This window comes from Ipomoea triloba, chromosome 1 (assembly GCF_003576645.1).
Source record: "Ipomoea triloba cultivar NCNSP0323 chromosome 1, ASM357664v1".
In the NCBI taxonomy this organism is placed as follows: Eukaryota; Viridiplantae; Streptophyta; class Magnoliopsida; order Solanales; family Convolvulaceae; genus Ipomoea; species Ipomoea triloba.
In genome coordinates this window covers 1,178,513-1,195,366 of record NC_044916.1, presented here as the reverse complement: position 1 = coordinate 1,195,366, position 16,854 = coordinate 1,178,513, and the positions used below count along the sequence as shown (strand labels likewise).

At 36.1% G+C, this 16,854-nt stretch overlaps 3 protein-coding genes across 3 annotated transcripts; all 3 read left to right on the top strand.

Annotated features, from left to right (window-relative positions):
- The first annotated feature begins 1,048 nt into the window (after positions 1-1,048).
- Positions 1,049-2,658, top strand: LOC116019247. The gene is made up of 2 exons (XM_031259399.1): positions 1,049-1,305; positions 2,080-2,658. Exon 2 carries the CDS (start codon positions 2,082-2,084, stop codon positions 2,544-2,546), a length of 465 nt encoding a protein of 154 aa, XP_031115259.1. The 5' UTR covers positions 1,049-1,305; positions 2,080-2,081; the 3' UTR covers positions 2,547-2,658.
- Positions 2,659-2,676: 18 nt separating this feature from the next.
- Positions 2,677-5,205, top strand: LOC116030504. The gene is made up of 7 exons (XM_031272767.1): positions 2,677-2,712; positions 2,882-3,138; positions 3,228-3,662; positions 3,753-4,016; positions 4,130-4,423; positions 4,566-4,742; positions 4,912-5,205. The coding sequence occupies exons 3-7, from the start codon at positions 3,522-3,524 to the stop codon at positions 5,203-5,205; spliced, it is 1,170 nt and encodes a 389-aa protein (XP_031128627.1). The 5' UTR covers positions 2,677-2,712; positions 2,882-3,138; positions 3,228-3,521.
- On the top strand, positions 4,465-7,268 carry LOC116001722. The gene is made up of 10 exons (XM_031241646.1): positions 4,465-4,480; positions 4,566-4,822; positions 4,912-5,346; positions 5,437-5,700; positions 5,814-6,127; positions 6,208-6,381; positions 6,459-6,563; positions 6,656-6,719; positions 6,839-6,937; positions 7,035-7,268. The coding sequence occupies exons 3-10, from the start codon at positions 5,206-5,208 to the stop codon at positions 7,119-7,121; spliced, it is 1,248 nt and encodes a 415-aa protein (XP_031097506.1). The 5' UTR covers positions 4,465-4,480; positions 4,566-4,822; positions 4,912-5,205; the 3' UTR covers positions 7,122-7,268.
- The last annotated feature ends 9,586 nt before the right edge of the window (positions 7,269-16,854 follow it).

Here is a 16,854-nt window from a genome sequence, read left to right as displayed (position 1 = left end):
CGTCGACGTACCAGACTTTCCGGTTCAACATCGCCACCAACAAGCTCTGCGTAAACAACGTGAACTGGGGAATCCAGCACGACAGCGCGTCCGGGCAGTATTTCCTGAAAGCCGGCGAGTTTGTCTCCGACAATAGCAACCAGTTCAAGATTGAGGTGGTGGATGCCAACCTTAACTTCTACAAACTCACTTACTGTCAGTTCGGCTCCGACAAATGCTACAACGTCGGCAGATTCCACGACCCCATGTTGAGGACCACGCGTTTGGCTCTCTCCAATTCTCCCTTCGTTTTTGTCATCAAACCTACCGATGTGTAATGTAACACTGAAAAGCGCCGGTTATGAGGTTGCATGGTAGCTATGCAACGTTGCCACTTTGACAACGTTCTACGTGTAAGAATAAACATGCAACAAATCCGAGCTGGTATGGGGTTGTGTAAATCCTAAATAAATCTGAAGAAATAAGGATAAAATATTATCCTGTGTTTGTTTTAATTCTTCAGTTCTCTACGTCTTCCTCTCTATTATCTTTATTGATCTCTATATTGGGTAACCACTCACTAGTACAAAATTGACCATATAAGCTACACTTTACATTACGCCGATTTAAACAGGTGTAGTGTATTCGATGGATCTCAAACTTTACGCAGCACCCAAAGAGATCAGGTGTCGCGTAAAGTAAAATACTATTTTATTATTTCACTTTACGCGACACCTGTGGTTTATCCTGTGTTTGTTTTAATTCTTCAGTTCTCTACGTCTTCCTCTTTATTATCTTTATTGATCTCTATATTGGGTAACCACTCACTAGTACAAAATTGACCATATAAGCTACACTTTACACTACGCCGGTTTAAACAGGTGTAGTGTATTCGATGGATCCCAAACTTTACGCAGCACCCAAAGAGATCAGTGCCGCGTAAAGTAAAATATTATTTTATTATTTCACTTTAGGTGGCACTGCTAGGTACCGGTGCCGCGAAAAACCGGCCCACAAAACGACAAAAGAGTCGCTATGTAGATTTGGAACGACGCTAGGTCTCCACAGTACCCACGCCGCAGCTCCAAAAAAACACCGCAGATCCACGCCGCAGCAGCTCCAACCGTCGTCACCATACCGCACCAGAAGCGCCGTCGCCACCGTCCTCCTCCATAGTCGCCGTCGCTACCAGCTCCGCATCGCCATTGCCTCCGAAACCGCAACTCCATAGTCGCCGTCGCTTACACCGCTCTGCCGTCGGGTTGTCCTCCATCGCCGTCGGTCTTCCTCCGCCGACGCTCCTCTTCTCCGGTCCGGCTCCGATCGGTAAGTTTTTTTTTTTTGTGACAATATTTCTTTATTTATTTATTATATATGTTTCATTTATCTATTTATTTATTTATTTATTATATGTTATTTGTTTCTTTATTTGAAATTTGAACTATTTTGAATATATATTGTGAATTTTTGAATTTTGTTATTATTGTGAATGACAAAATTAATTAATAGTTAATAATTTTAAATTATGTTGACAAAAATAATTAATATTTAATAATCTTAAACTATGTTGACAAATTTATTTTGAATTTGTTGTTATTATTGTGCTATATTTATTTTGAATTTTAAAAAAATTTGTGAAAATAAATTGTTTGTTGTCAAACAATTTAAAATAATGTTATTTCTAAGTATATTACGTAAATTAGTATTAATTAACAAAATAACTATCAATATTATTATTTTTGAGAGAGATAGAGCTACTTGAATGTAAAATTTAATTTACATTTATATATGATTGTACAATATATTTTGTGAAATTAGTAGTTATGTATGTACTTGATTAAATAGGTATTTAGAGATATTAATAATTTGATGAATTAGCTAGATTGAATTTGATGAGTTAAGTATTTTGATGAATTAGATTGATTTGAATTAGTTAGTTAAGTATTTTGATGAATTAGATTGATTTGAATTAGTTAGTTAAGTATTTTGATGAATTAGATTGATTTGAATTAGTTAGTTATAAACTAGGTATATATCGTTTCTAAATGCATCCATAATCAAGTATCCATATCTGATCTTCATAGTATTGTCAATTGACAGATATGGATCGGAGTTGGATACATGAGAAACGCAAAACAGTCAAATATATACAAGGGGTTCAAGAGTTCATACAATATGCTGAAAAAAATAAAAGCAAAAAGGCGGAGGATTTTATATCGTGCCCGTGCTGTGATTGTAAAAATTTGAGAAGATATCGTAATTCTGACGTAGTGAAGGACCATTTGATACGTCGTGGCTTTAAGGAAGGGTACAATCAATGGATATGGCATGGTGAAAGCTTACCTCCTAGTATAAGTGTTAGTAAGAGTGAAACTCATGTAGAGAGTGAGAATCAAGCAAATAGTCAAACTCAGGCAGATAACGAGGAGAATAATGAAACTCATGTTAGCAATGATGAGGATGATGAAATTAATGACCGAATAGATGAAATGATGCGTGATGTGCAGGGAGATTTTAGTGAAATGCCTCTTGAGTTTAGATGTTTGTTTGATAATGCTCAAAAGTAGGTTGAAGCGTGAGCATCTTGACAGAAAACACCACCTCTATGAATCTCCCGTTCAACTCTATGATTACATGAGTGAAGCTCAATGGGCACAGTTTGTTGCACATCGCCAGAGTGAGGAGTTCCAGGGGGCACAGTTTGTTGCACATCGCCAGAGTGAGGAGTTCCAGGTATGTTTATTTCATTTTATTATAAGTAGTGAGGAGTTCCAGGTATGTTTATTTCATTTTATTATAAGTAGTTAGGAGTTCCAGGTATGTTTATTTCATTTTATTATAAGTAGTTTATTAATTGTAATTCAAGTGTTTTATTAATACTAACATATCATTTAAATTATAGGAGCGGAGTAAAAAAGCAAAGGAAAGGCAGGAATGCAATAAGCATCCACACTTCTTGGGTTCTGCTGGATATGTGGGCAAACGATCGGAGTGGATGATAGCAGACCCTCTATCTTCACAATCCTCTTGTGCTTCTGTTAGCTCATCATTACTGTCCAGTGATCACAGTTATGATTGGGTACGCGCAAGACTTAAAAGTCAGAAGAAGGAAGTTATTACATTCCGAATGAGAGTACAGAGGAGGTGTTTCATAAAATTGTAAGTATTATTTAAATATAATTTGTTATAAGAATATATAAGATTCATAAAAATACTAATACTTGGTTTTATTTTATTGGTTGAAACAGATAGAAAAATGTGATGAAGTTAGTCAAGGCACATTTCAACCGAACAAATATGATGACATACTGACATCGGCTCTTGGTACATCAGAGGAAAAACGTGGCCATGATACTGTGAGAGGAATTGGTTCATACTCGAGTATCAGACAAGTTTTTGGTAAACCAGAGCAGAAACAGCACACATCGGGTGGAGTTACGCCTACTCCTGAGGTAAAGACGTTGTTGGAACAGTGTAGGCAAGCTACATTGTTAGAGATGCAACCCAAGATTGACATGCTCACTCAGAAACTCAATATATAGATGAAGAACATGTCAAGCTCAAGCCAATGTCCACAAGGAGTTTCAGCTGACACTCCTCAAAGTGTTTTTGTGCCTTGTGATATACCTCCGACCCGAAGCAGCTGTCATTCGGTTGATGCATATCCAGTAACCACAATTAAGGTAATATTAAAAATTATTTCAATTTCAAACTATTATTTTCTTTTAAATTTAAACCTAACATATATATATATTTTATATTTTTAACAATAGAGCAAAAAAAAGTGTTACCTTGCACAATGTGGTCTCGATGGCAAGATGTTTGTGGTTGCACAGGGTACGGCTTACCCAACTACAGCTGAGACCACAGTGCATAATCAGCCGGTGTTACCTAACCATGTCAAAGTCATGGCAGATGAAGTGGTTATTGGTGCAGAGGATTGTCCTCTCCCCGTGCCAGTGTTGCAGTATAAGACTTTGAATGATGTTGTTGGTACTTACACACAATGGCTTATTCATTTAGTTCTGTTGGACGAGGTATGCATTCTTATATTAGTTATTAATTCAGTTAAATATTAGTATAATTACAATTTTATGCATTCAATTGATATGTTTTAAATATTAGTATAATTACAATTTTATATTGGTAGGCAAATGTCAAAATAAGGTCACCAAGACAAAATAAGCCCATAAGAGACCCAAGTGTTGATCTATCTGCTTCTGCTACTCGTAGACTTGGCCCAATTGTAGGTGAAAATGTGTTTATGCTTTTGGGGAAAAACTGCAAGCGGCTAGTCAAGACCTTGACATCATTTTCTGGTGACAAGGAATACCTTGATGTGGATTTGGACCCGACAGTCTTCCATCATGGAAATGTCAATGGTGTTTTTGTGATGTTAGAGGACATCAAGGATTTGCTAACAATGAATTGGTTAGATGTCTCGGTTATACAAGTGTTTATGATGTAAGTTTTAAATTATTCATNGAGTGAGGAGTTCCAGGTATGTTTATTTCATTTTATTATAAGTAGTTTATTAATTGTAATTCAAGTGTTTTATTAATACTAACATATCATTTAAATTATAGGAGCGGAGTAAAAAAGCAAAGGAAAGGCAGGAATGCAATAAGCATCCACACTTCTTGGGTTCTGCTGGATATGTGGGCAAACGATCGGAGTGGATGATAGCAGACCCTCTATCTTCACAATCCTCTTGTGCTTCTGTTAGCTCATCATTACTGTCCAGTGATCACAGTTATGATTGGGTACGCGCAAGACTTAAAAGTCAGAAGAAGGAAGTTATTACATTCCGAATGAGAGTACAGAGGAGGTGTTTCATAAAATTGTAAGTATTATTTAAATATAATTTGTTATAAGAATATATAAGATTCATAAAAATACTAATACTTGGTTTTATTTTATTGGTTGAAACAGATAGAAAAATGTGATGAAGTTAGTCAAGGCACATTTCAACCGAACAAATATGATGACATACTGACATCGGCTCTTGGTACATCAGAGGAAAAACGTGGCCATGATACTGTGAGAGGAATTGGTTCATACTCGAGTATCAGACAAGTTTTTGGTAAACCAGAGCAGAAACAGCACACATCGGGTGGAGTTACGCCTACTCCTGAGGTAAAGACGTTGTTGGAACAGTGTAGGCAAGCTACATTGTTAGAGATGCAACCCAAGATTGACATGCTCACTCAGAAACTCAATATATAGATGAAGAACATGTCAAGCTCAAGCCAATGTCCACAAGGAGTTTCAGCTGACACTCCTCAAAGTGTTTTTGTGCCTTGTGATATACCTCCGACCCGAAGCAGCTGTCATTCGGTTGATGCATATCCAGTAACCACAATTAAGGTAATATTAAAAATTATTTCAATTTCAAACTATTATTTTCTTTTAAATTTAAACCTAACATATATATATATTTTATATTTTTAACAATAGAGCAAAAAAAAGTGTTACCTTGCACAATGTGGTCTCGATGGCAAGATGTTTGTGGTTGCACAGGGTACGGCTTACCCAACTACAGCTGAGACCACAGTGCATAATCAGCCGGTGTTACCTAACCATGTCAAAGTCATGGCAGATGAAGTGGTTATTGGTGCAGAGGATTGTCCTCTCCCCGTGCCAGTGTTGCAGTATAAGACTTTGAATGATGTTGTTGGTACTTACACACAATGGCTTATTCATTTAGTTCTGTTGGACGAGGTATGCATTCTTATATTAGTTATTAATTCAGTTAAATATTAGTATAATTACAATTTTATGCATTCAATTGATATGTTTTAAATATTAGTATAATTACAATTTTATATTGGTAGGCAAATGTCAAAATAAGGTCACCAAGACAAAATAAGCCCATAAGAGACCCAAGTGTTGATCTATCTGCTTCTGCTACTCGTAGACTTGGCCCAATTGTAGGTGAAAATGTGTTTATGCTTTTGGGGAAAAACTGCAAGCGGCTAGTCAAGACCTTGACATCATTTTCTGGTGACAAGGAATACCTTGATGTGGATTTGGACCCGACAGTCTTCCATCATGGAAATGTCAATGGTGTTTTTGTGATGTTAGAGGACATCAAGGATTTGCTAACAATGAATTGGTTAGATGTCTCGGTTATACAAGTGTTTATGATGTAAGTTTTAAATTATTCATTTGTTTTATATACATTTGTTATTTATGCTTATTGAAATTGGTTGATTTGTTATTTTTCAGGTTTTTGAATAGTCTGTGTAAGCAGTTTGGAGTAGCATCGATTGGGTTTGCATGTCCAACACAAATTTCAGCGGATATGGTCAACAAAAATCCTGAAACTGTTACATCATATTTGATTCATGTTATGGACACACATAAAGATCAACAATTCATATTGGCACCGTATCATCAAGAGTAAGTTGTTTATTATACTATTTTCTATAACTCAATAACTTTATTTGAAGTGTTTTATAATATATTTGTAAATGTAGGAATCATTGGTTGTTGATCGTGATTTGCACCAACTTAAAAACGGTGTATGTATTTGATCCTTTGAAATGTGGGCGCACTCTTGAAGTCAAACCTAGTATGAATATGTAAGTAAAAACTTTATTATTAATATATGTATATCAAATGTTATTATGTTATTTATAAATTGATATAAGTGTTTATTATATTATTAATATAGGGCATTTCGATCCGTTCCAACAAATGGACGGGGTGTTAGAAGTATGACTTGGAAGGAATGCAAGGTATAAAGTTAAAATTAAAGATTTAGTATATATATATGATACTAACCTTAGTGTTTTCTTATGGTTTTAAGTGATATGCTATATATTAACATGAAGTAATATATATCTATAATTTGTAGTGCCCACAACAACTCGGAGGTTTTGAATGTGGATACTACACAATGCGATTCATGTATGATATCGTTACCAAGTGTTCAATGCTTGATCGTTTAGATACGGTAAGAAATTTAAATAGAGCTATATATATATGTATAGTTAAACTATAATTTATAAATTAATATGTTGACTAATAACCCTAATTAATTTGTTTTGTAGGCATTGAAAGATACCACATACTCAATGAATGAAATAGAAGAAGTTCGAGAGTTGTGGGCAAAATATTTTCTAGAAGAGTGCGTTTAGACTTTATTTCGTTTTATAAACATGATTATCTCTATTGTTATATTGTGATGCATGTTGTTTTTTATTATTAATTGTGAAAGATATTGTGAATTGTGGTGATGTTTCAATGTGTTGGTGGATGGTAATGTTTGTGTTGGTTTTAAATAGTATGTGTTGGTTTAAAATTAAATATGTGTTTGAAAATTGTTATTTGTGTTGGTTATTAATTTGACATTAGTCATGTATGTATTAGTTTGAAAATATATATTTGTGAATAGAAAATAGATATAGGTTTATAAATTTTGATGTTGAGGTGGATGATTTGGAAAATTCTGAGCAGGTTTTTAATACAAAAAATTAGATTATTTGTAATTTAAATTATATATTAAAAAAAAAGGTTTACGCGGCACGTGCCGCGTAAAGTATTAAATAAATAATAAAAAAAGGCTTTCTGCGGCACCTGTATCGGAACTGGTGCCACGGAAAATATTTATTTATTATTATTTTACAACTTTCCGCGGCACCTGCTAAGCTACAGGTGCCGCGGAAAGTATTTATTTAAAAAAAAAAAGAAAATTAAATTCTTTCCGCGGCACCCGTTACGGGTGCCGCGGAAAGACTTACCTTTTAGCGTGCCATAGGCTACACCGTTAGAGGTGTAGCGAAAACACTTTTACAGGTGTAGCCTATGACCTTTTTTGTACTAGTGACTCACAGAATCGAATCTAACATTATGTTATCAAGATGAGAACTGAATATTGTATTGATTCAATTGAACAATTACAATGATGAGAAATAGGAGATATATATACTAGGGGAGTCTCAGGTAGAGTAGGATAGCTAGTCCTAACGTGACTCAAACTCAGAGAGTCCTAATACTCCCCCTCAAGCGCAGGGTAAACTACTAACCTGAAGCTTGTCCCTGAGAAAAGAAAATCTAGGACTAGGCAAAGCTTTTGTAAAGATATCAGCTAATTGATCTTTTGTGGAAATAAAGTTAACCTGAATATCTCCATTGGCAACCCTATCTCTAACAAAGTGGTAGTCAATCTCCACGTGCTTAGTTCTTGCATGAAAAATTGGATTCGCACACATATAAGTAGCACCAAGATTGTCACACCATAATTTGGGAGTAAGGATACCATCAATTTTGATCTCACGCAGCAAGGACATGATCCATATGACCTCAGCACAAACATCAGCCAAGGCTTTATACTCAGCTTCCGTGGATGATCTTGCAACTGTCTTCTGTTTCTTGCACACCCAAGAGATAAGATTGGTGCCAAGAAACACTGCATACCCATTAGTAGATTTAAAGGTCCTCAGGACAACCAGCCCAGTCAGAATCAGAGAAAGCATGAAGCTCTCTAGAATTTGACTGAGTTACACGCAAGCCGAATGAGAGGGTGCCTTTATTTGACTGAGTTACACGCAAGCCGAATGAGAGGGTGCCTTTGTTTGACTGAGTTACACGCAAGCCGAATGAGAGGGTGCCTTTGACAGACTGAGTTACACGCAAGCCGAATGAGAGGGTGCCTTTGACATACTGAGTTACACGCAAGCCGAATGAGAGGGTGCCTTTGACATAACTGAGCACTCGTTTTAGCTGCTCCCAATGAGATAATGTTGGAGCATGCATATGTTGACACAGTTGATTGACCGCAAAGGATAAGTCTGGTCGTGTAATTGTGAGATACTGGAGAGCACCAGCCAAACTCCTGTATTTCGTTGGATCTTCATATGAATCTGAATTAAGCAATGGAGTTTTCGATGTAGAAATAGGAGTGGCGAGAGGTTTACAATCAGTCATTCCAGCTCGTTTCAAGATGTCTGACATGTACCGCTGCTGAGAAAGAATAACACCATTGCTAGTTTTGACTAGCTCAATTCCAAGAAAGAAACCAGGTTCACCAAGATCTCTAATTTTGAAAGCATTAGACAGTTTAGAGAGTAAATCAGACACTAGTAGCTCATCAGTCCCCATTACCAAAATGTCATCAACATATACTAAAAGATACACACATGCAGAACCACGAGAGTAATAGAATAATGACACATCAGTCTTTGAAGCTATAAACCCAACAGAGAGTAAAAAAGTATGCAGCCGATTAAACCAAGCTCGTGGAGCTTGCTTTAAGCCATATAAGGAACGCCTCAACAGACAAACGTGATCAGGCAATTGAGCATCAGCATACCCGGGTGGTTGACGCATATAAACAGTCTCAGCCAAATCACCATTCAAAAATGCATTGTGTACGTCAAGCTGCCTAACCACCCAACCTGAGGAAATAGCCAAACTCAAAAGCAATCTGACTGTAGTGGGTTTCACAACCGGACTAAAGGTGTCAAAAAAGTCCTGACCAGGAACTTGATTAAACCCTTTCGCCACAAGTCTCGCCTTATGCCTCTCTATTGAACCATCAGCTTTACGTTTAGTACGAAAAACCCACTTACACCCAATCACATTCATACCTGGGCGAGGAGGAACTAGAACCCAAGTCTGATTGTGCAAAAGTGCATTGAACTCCAGATCCATTGCCTCTCACCATTCAGAAAATTTAACTGCCTGAGTGTAGCAAGTGGGCTCGGTAGGACATGCCTGAGCAGAGAGAGCCAAAAGTGGAGCCACAGACCGACTCCTCGTAGCCATTGCATGGGAGCGAACAGTCGGACGTGTGGACTTGCCACGGGGTCGTCCTCTTTGACGAGTAGGAGCAACAGTGGTGGTGACAGGAGAATCAGCCTGAGCAGAATCAGCAAGAGAAGATGGCAATACCTGTAAAACCGATTTAGCCCACGGCTTCTGCACAGAGGGAGGAGATGGCACAGCAACCCTACTAACAAAGGGAAACACATTCTCGCCAAAGTGTACATGTCTGCAGATATAAATCTTATTAGTCGTTAAGTCCATGCATCTGTACCCCCTAAAAGACTCAGGATAACCTAAGAAGACACAAGGAGATGACCGATACGACATTTTGTGACGATTATAAGGACGCAAGTGAGGATAACAAAGACAACCAAACACACGAAGAAAAGAGTATGAGGGAGAAGATTTATGTAACAATAAATGAGGACTGGAATTCTACAAAACACTAGATGGCATTCTATTAATCAAGTAAACAGCAGTTTCAAAAGCAAAGTCCCAAAAACGAGATGGAACAGACGCACGAGCCATAAGAGTAAGACCAGTTTCGACAATATGCCTGTGCTTCCTCTCAACACGACCATTCTGTTCATGAGTGTAGGCACAGGATTGTCTATGATTAATCCCTAACTGAAGAAGAACAGTATGTAGCTTTTTGTATTCAGCTCCTAAGTCCGACTGAATAGCCTTAATTTTGCGATTAAATGACCGTTCAACGAAGGCACGAAACTTGTCAAAAATGGCATACAAGTCAGACTTCAATTTCATAGGATAATACCACGTGTAACGAGAATGGTCATCAACAAAAAGAACAAAATAACGATAACCAGAAGAAGACAAAACAGGAGCTGGTCCCCAAATATCAGTATAAATCAAATCAAGAATATTCGAACTAACAGAGTCTACACGTGGCAAAGGGAAACGAGTAGACTTGCCCAATTGACACGCAGAACACAAAGAAGAAGTACAACGATTATTGCGACTAGAACCACTAACAGAACAAAAAGGAAGAATACGATCTAAGACTCGTTTGATGAGGATGTCCCAAACGATCATGCCATACGGAAGAGGAAGCACGGGACGAGATAAACGCACGGGGACTGTTTTTCGGAATGGGCACGTGTAGAGACCACCGCAACTATTGCCGCGAAGAAGAATTGCCTTGGTTGCTATATCCTTCACAACAAAAAAGGATGGATGAAACTCAAAAAAGACTTTATTATCTTTTGCAAAGCGTTGCACAGATAAAAGAGAGGAAGACAAACCAGGAACATGTAAAATATCAGACATCCTAAATACTTTAGACGGGGTAGAAAAAGAAGCATGACCAGTATGACTAATAAGCAAACCTGTACCATCACCAAGTCGAAGAGCATCACCACCAGTGTACTCTTCAGATGTAGAGAGCGCAGCAATATCAGGGGTCGCGTGATTTGTCGCCCCAGTGTCTGGAATCCAAAGATGCGAGTCAGACACAAGATTCGGCGCATCCTCAGCATATGTTAAATGAGCTTGGAGTCCACGGCCAATTAAAGAAAAACAGGCTGGTGCAAGATGGCCATAATTGCCACATAATTGGCATTGAGGCTGCCAATTACCACCACGTCGCCCACGTGACCTGCCACCGCCATGCGAGCCACGTCCACGCTGCACACCACCGCCCTGCTGCTGCTGGTCGGCGAAAACAGCACCGCCACGTGACTGATTCCCACCGCGGCGATTCGATCCGCCACGCCAAGACCGCGACCGACCTCCACTACCACGCTGGCCAACAAAAGCCGCAGCTGCAGGGGCTGGAAAACTGCCATAGCTATCACCGGTAGCGAACTCATGCGAGCCAAGGAGATCGGCGAGTTCGGGAAGACGCACCGGCTGACCTCGAACATTCAAAGAGGCTACGATAGAGTGATATTCTGGACGTAAACCTCTGAAAATATACATATTCTGATCCTCCAAAGGAACCACACGGCCAGCAAGAGCTAGATCTTCCACCATAACTTGCGCACGAGCAATGTAGTCGACGGCGGAGGCATCACCTTGGCGTATTGTTTGCAGCTGTCCAAGAATATGCATAATCCGAGCTTGACTGGAAGAAGCGAGAGCCTGCTCAAGCGCCAACCAGAGATCACGCGACGTAGTGCAACCAATTGCGAGGTACATAACTTCCGACGAAAGTGAAGAAATTAACATGCTAAGGACCGCCTGATCTTGGCGTACCCATGGAGCATGCAGCGGGTTGGGTAGAGCAGCAGCAACGGAGGAGCCTTCAGAAACGGGAAGAAAACGATTAGGGCAAGAGTTCGTGCCATCAACGAAACCCATGAGGTCGTGCCCACGAAGAAACGGAATAACCTGCGTCCTCCAAAACAAGAAATTCTTGTTCGTTAGCTTAATGCTAACATAGTGATGCGCAGCAGACAGAGAAGCGGCTGCTGAAGAAATCGCAGAAGAAATAGCTGCATCAGAAACGGTCCGTTCGGAAGAATTAACAGAGCCGTCATCCATTGGAAAATAAACCTAGGCTAGCTGATACCAGATGAGAACTGAATATTGTATTGATTCAATTGAACAATTACAATGATGAGAAATAGGAGATATATATACTAGGGGAGTCTCAGGTAGAGTAGGATAGCTAGTCCTAACGTGACTCAAACTCAGAGAGTCCTAATAATCAAAACGAGAAGCTAATTAAGATTAACTACTATACAATACAAGGATAAGGAATTAAAATTAAGATTTGACTACTAAATATAACTTTAATTTTGAGTTAGGCTATTTTAATAAATTATATAACTATTCAAATAAACATACTAATTGTTTCCTCCTATGGAAAATTGGAAAATTAAAAATTGTTCTTCATTAATTTGATCCGTTAAATTAGCATATTCAATCCCAAATTAGCATATAAATGCCCTTAAAAAAAATAAAAAGTAGTACAATTTCATACACATCATTAACCATTGCCAATTTCATTTCTTTTAAAGATTTTATTTATATAATAATATGTAATATTAATTGTTATAATTAAATGATGGTATAACGGAATAGGGAATTGGATGCAGCTCCAAGGTTATAACGGAATAGGGAATTGGGTTGAGGAAGGCATGTGTGAGCTAATGGCTTATGCATGGTTAGAGTGGTATGGCTTGTTTGGTAAAGAGGTGTATGGTGAAGATGAAAAGGCTTGTTTTGTGAGGAATTTGAAAGAGCATTATTTAATGAAGAGAACGGAAGGAAACCCGGCCTTGTAGGATTTATGGGGATGGCTTTAGAGGTTTTGAGGTGCAATCATTACATGCAGTGATTATGAGCTTCAATAATTTGCATTCCATTATTCTCAACATTTTCCTTTTCCTAAATATTTTCTTTCTGCCCATTTTTATTGTGGTCAAATGACATTTAGGGTGTGTTTGGAAAGCAGAAAAATGACTTCTGGAAAATGTTTTTTGAAAAATGAGTCATTTTCCGGAAAATGGTTTAATTTTCAGTGTTTGGATGCATTCTGGAAAACTGTATTTGTGTGTTTGGTTCATTTTCCGGAAAATGGATAGAAATATATTATTATATATTTTTAATACTTTATTTAAAATATTAAAATATTTATAATAATATTTAAAATAATATTTATAATTTATAATAATAATTAAAATTTTAAAAAAAAACTCCTCCCCGTTTCCGGCGGAAACCAAATTTGGTTTCTGCCGGAAACCACTCTGGTTCCCGCAGCGAGGAACCAGAATGTCTGGTTCCTCGCCGGGAACCAGAGCAGTGCCATGGTTCCTCGCCGGGAACCAGAGCAGCTCTGGTTCCCGGCGAGAAACCAGAGCACTTGGTTTCCGGCGGAAACCATACCATGGTTTCCGCCAGAAACGGTGATGTGTGTGTGTGTTGTTGTGGGCGGAAAATGACTTCCGCCCAAATTTGGCGGAAGTAATTTTCCGCCAAATGAAGCTTATTTTCCCTAGTCAACGGAAAATGATTTCCGTTGACTGGGTTTTCCAATGCTTGCCAAACACCCAAAGCCCGGAAAATGATTTTCGAAAGTCATTTTCCGGGCTTCCAAACACACCCTTAGTGACTCTCCCAAATGAGAAGTCATGATATCGAATCGAGACGAATATATGAACAGATATTACAATATAAATCACTAAGTTGTCTCTCAATAATTTATTAATATAATTTGTTAATGGTGGACTAAATTATCACTTTACACATAATTAAATGTGAAAATTTGTATATGGTAATAATTTATTGATTGAGTCTATAATATTAATATAATTGATGGATTAAAATTATAATTTCCCTTATATTATTTATTTAATTGTGGGGTAGTTGCGCGGCCCGTCCAAACATTTTAGAGGCCCTGTGCGAAATTAAAAAAATGGGCCCCTTATATGAAAAACAAAAATTTAAATGTAATAATACTAAAAAATAATAATATCAAATAACATGAAATACTATTAGAAAATTTTTAACATTTTTTAAATACAAAAGTAATCATGACAAAAAAATTCTACGTGGTATGCAAAATCATCGATAATTACATCAAGATTACCATTCTCTAACATATCATTCTCAATACACAAAAATCGTTATTAACATGACCTTGATCATTTAAATTTTCTTTAGATTGTTTCAACTTTTCATTAAATTCATTTAAATTTTCTTTAGATTGTTTCAACTTTTCATTAAATGATTCTGATTTTTTGAAAATTTTATTTATAACTCTTCTTTGTGATTCTATTAGCTGTTCTACTTGTTTTTTTTTTCTTTTTTCACCATCACATAAATGATTTTTAGGTAACTTTATATAAAAGAATTTTAAAAATTGTGTATAAGAAAAGAACAAGTGCACCTCAATATTTTTAAAAATTTCCTTCCTTCTTCAGTTGTATTAGTATCACAAACAGCTCCACAACTATGATTTTTTGTTCATTTCTTCTTTCACTTTCTATCCTTGTAAATATAATGGATTAAACAGAACTCAGGGTAATTGTAATTCAACACACACACACACTAGAATTACAAAAATTAAAAAATTCATTATCCAAATAAACATTACTCATTAGATGATTATAGATTTATAGTCCTAAATCCCTAATACCCTATAGGTGTGCTGCGTTGCATGTGTGCAGTGTTGCATAGGAAATAATAAAGATGGAACAAATTACAAATAGAAGAAAACTTACAAGTTACAACAGATAATGGGGCCCAAACTAACAAACAAATGAACAATCGTTGATTAATCGAATTGGAGGTATGCAAAATCATCGATAATTACATCAAGATTACCATTCTCTAACATATCATTCTCAATACACAAAAATCGTTATTAACATGACCTTGATCATTTAAATTTTCTTTAGATTGTTTCAACTTTTCATTAAATGATTCTGATTTTTTGAAAATTTTATTTATAACTCTTCTTTGTGATTCTATTAGCTGTTCTACTTTTTTTTTTTCTTTTTCACCATCACATAAATGATTTTTAGGTAACTTTATATAAAAGAATTTTAAAAATTGTGTATAAGAAAAGAACAAGTGCACCTCAATATTTTTAAAAATTTCCTTCCTTCTTCAGTTGTATAGTATCACAAACAGCTCCACAACTATGATTTTTTGTTCATTTCTTCTTTCACTTTCTATCCTTGTAAATATAATGGATTGGTATGCAAAATCATCGATAATTACATCAAGATTACCATTCTCTAACATATCATTCTCAATACACAAAAATCGTTATTAACATGACCTTGATCATTTAAATTTTCTTTAGATTGTTTCAACTTTTCATTAAATGATTCTGATTTTTTGAAAATTTTATTTATAACTCTTCTTTGTGATTCTATTAGCTGTTCTACTTTTTTTTTTTCTTTTTCACCATCACATAAATGATTTTTAGGTAACTTTATATAAAAGAATTTTAAAAATTGTGTATAAGAAAAGAACAAGTGCACCTCAATATTTTTAAAAATTTCCTTCCTTCTTCAGTTGTATAGTATCACAAACAGCTCCACAACTATGATTTTTTGTTCATTTCTTCTTTCACTTTCTATCCTTGTAAATATAATGGATTAAACAGAACTCAGGTAATTGTAATTCAACACACACACACACTAGAATTACAAAAATAAAAATTCATTATCCAAATAAACATTACTCATTAGATGATTATAGATTTATAGTCCTAAATCCCTAATACCCTATAGGTGTGCTGCGTTGCATGTGTGCAGTGTTGCATAGGAAATAATAAAGATGGAACAAATTACAAATAGAAGAAAACTTACAAGTTACAACAGATAATGGGCCCAAACTAACAAACAAATGAACAATCGTTGATTAATCGAATTGGAAAAAAATTATTGAAGAAGACGAATGGGTTAGCCGATTAATAAGGTGTTGATTCTAATAGATAAAAGATAATTAGGTGTCCTCGACTCCCCGTGTTGATTTTATTTCTAAATTATTTAACTAAGCGTTGATTCTCAGCTTCATCCAGTCCCATCTATAATTAATTTTTTATTTTTTAATATAATTATAACACTATATATATATATATATATATATAATATATATATATATATATATGTATATATATATATATGTATATGATATATATATATGTATATATATGTATATAGGGGGTGGCTCCCGCAGGAGTGAAGTATGCCTCTAATAGAGGTTTATGAAGGGAAATTTGAGAAAATGTTAGTCTGTTTCTGGTCCACTGGAATAATTATTGTTATTCCAGTTTCCTTTAGTAAAGTTATCCCAATCATCTGTTTCATGATGATTATTATAAGTAGGAAAGTTTACAATTTGGAGGTTATTTCCAAGATGATAAGTGGCATTTACCTCATAAGGTCTAAGAAAACCTCTAAAGTTGGATATGTGACTTGAGGAAGTAACAAAGTGAGACAACTCTTTGAGTTTAAGTTCTAGTTCATGTTTTTCAAAAAGTTGACCAATAGACTCTTTAATTGAATCTAGAGTAAAAGTTTCTTGAAACGTTTGAAATTCTAGCTTTGAAAGTATAGTGTTTGAAATTTCAGTAGGAAAGATTTTGTCTAATCCTTCTTTGATTAAGTTATGATTTGGTAGTAATAT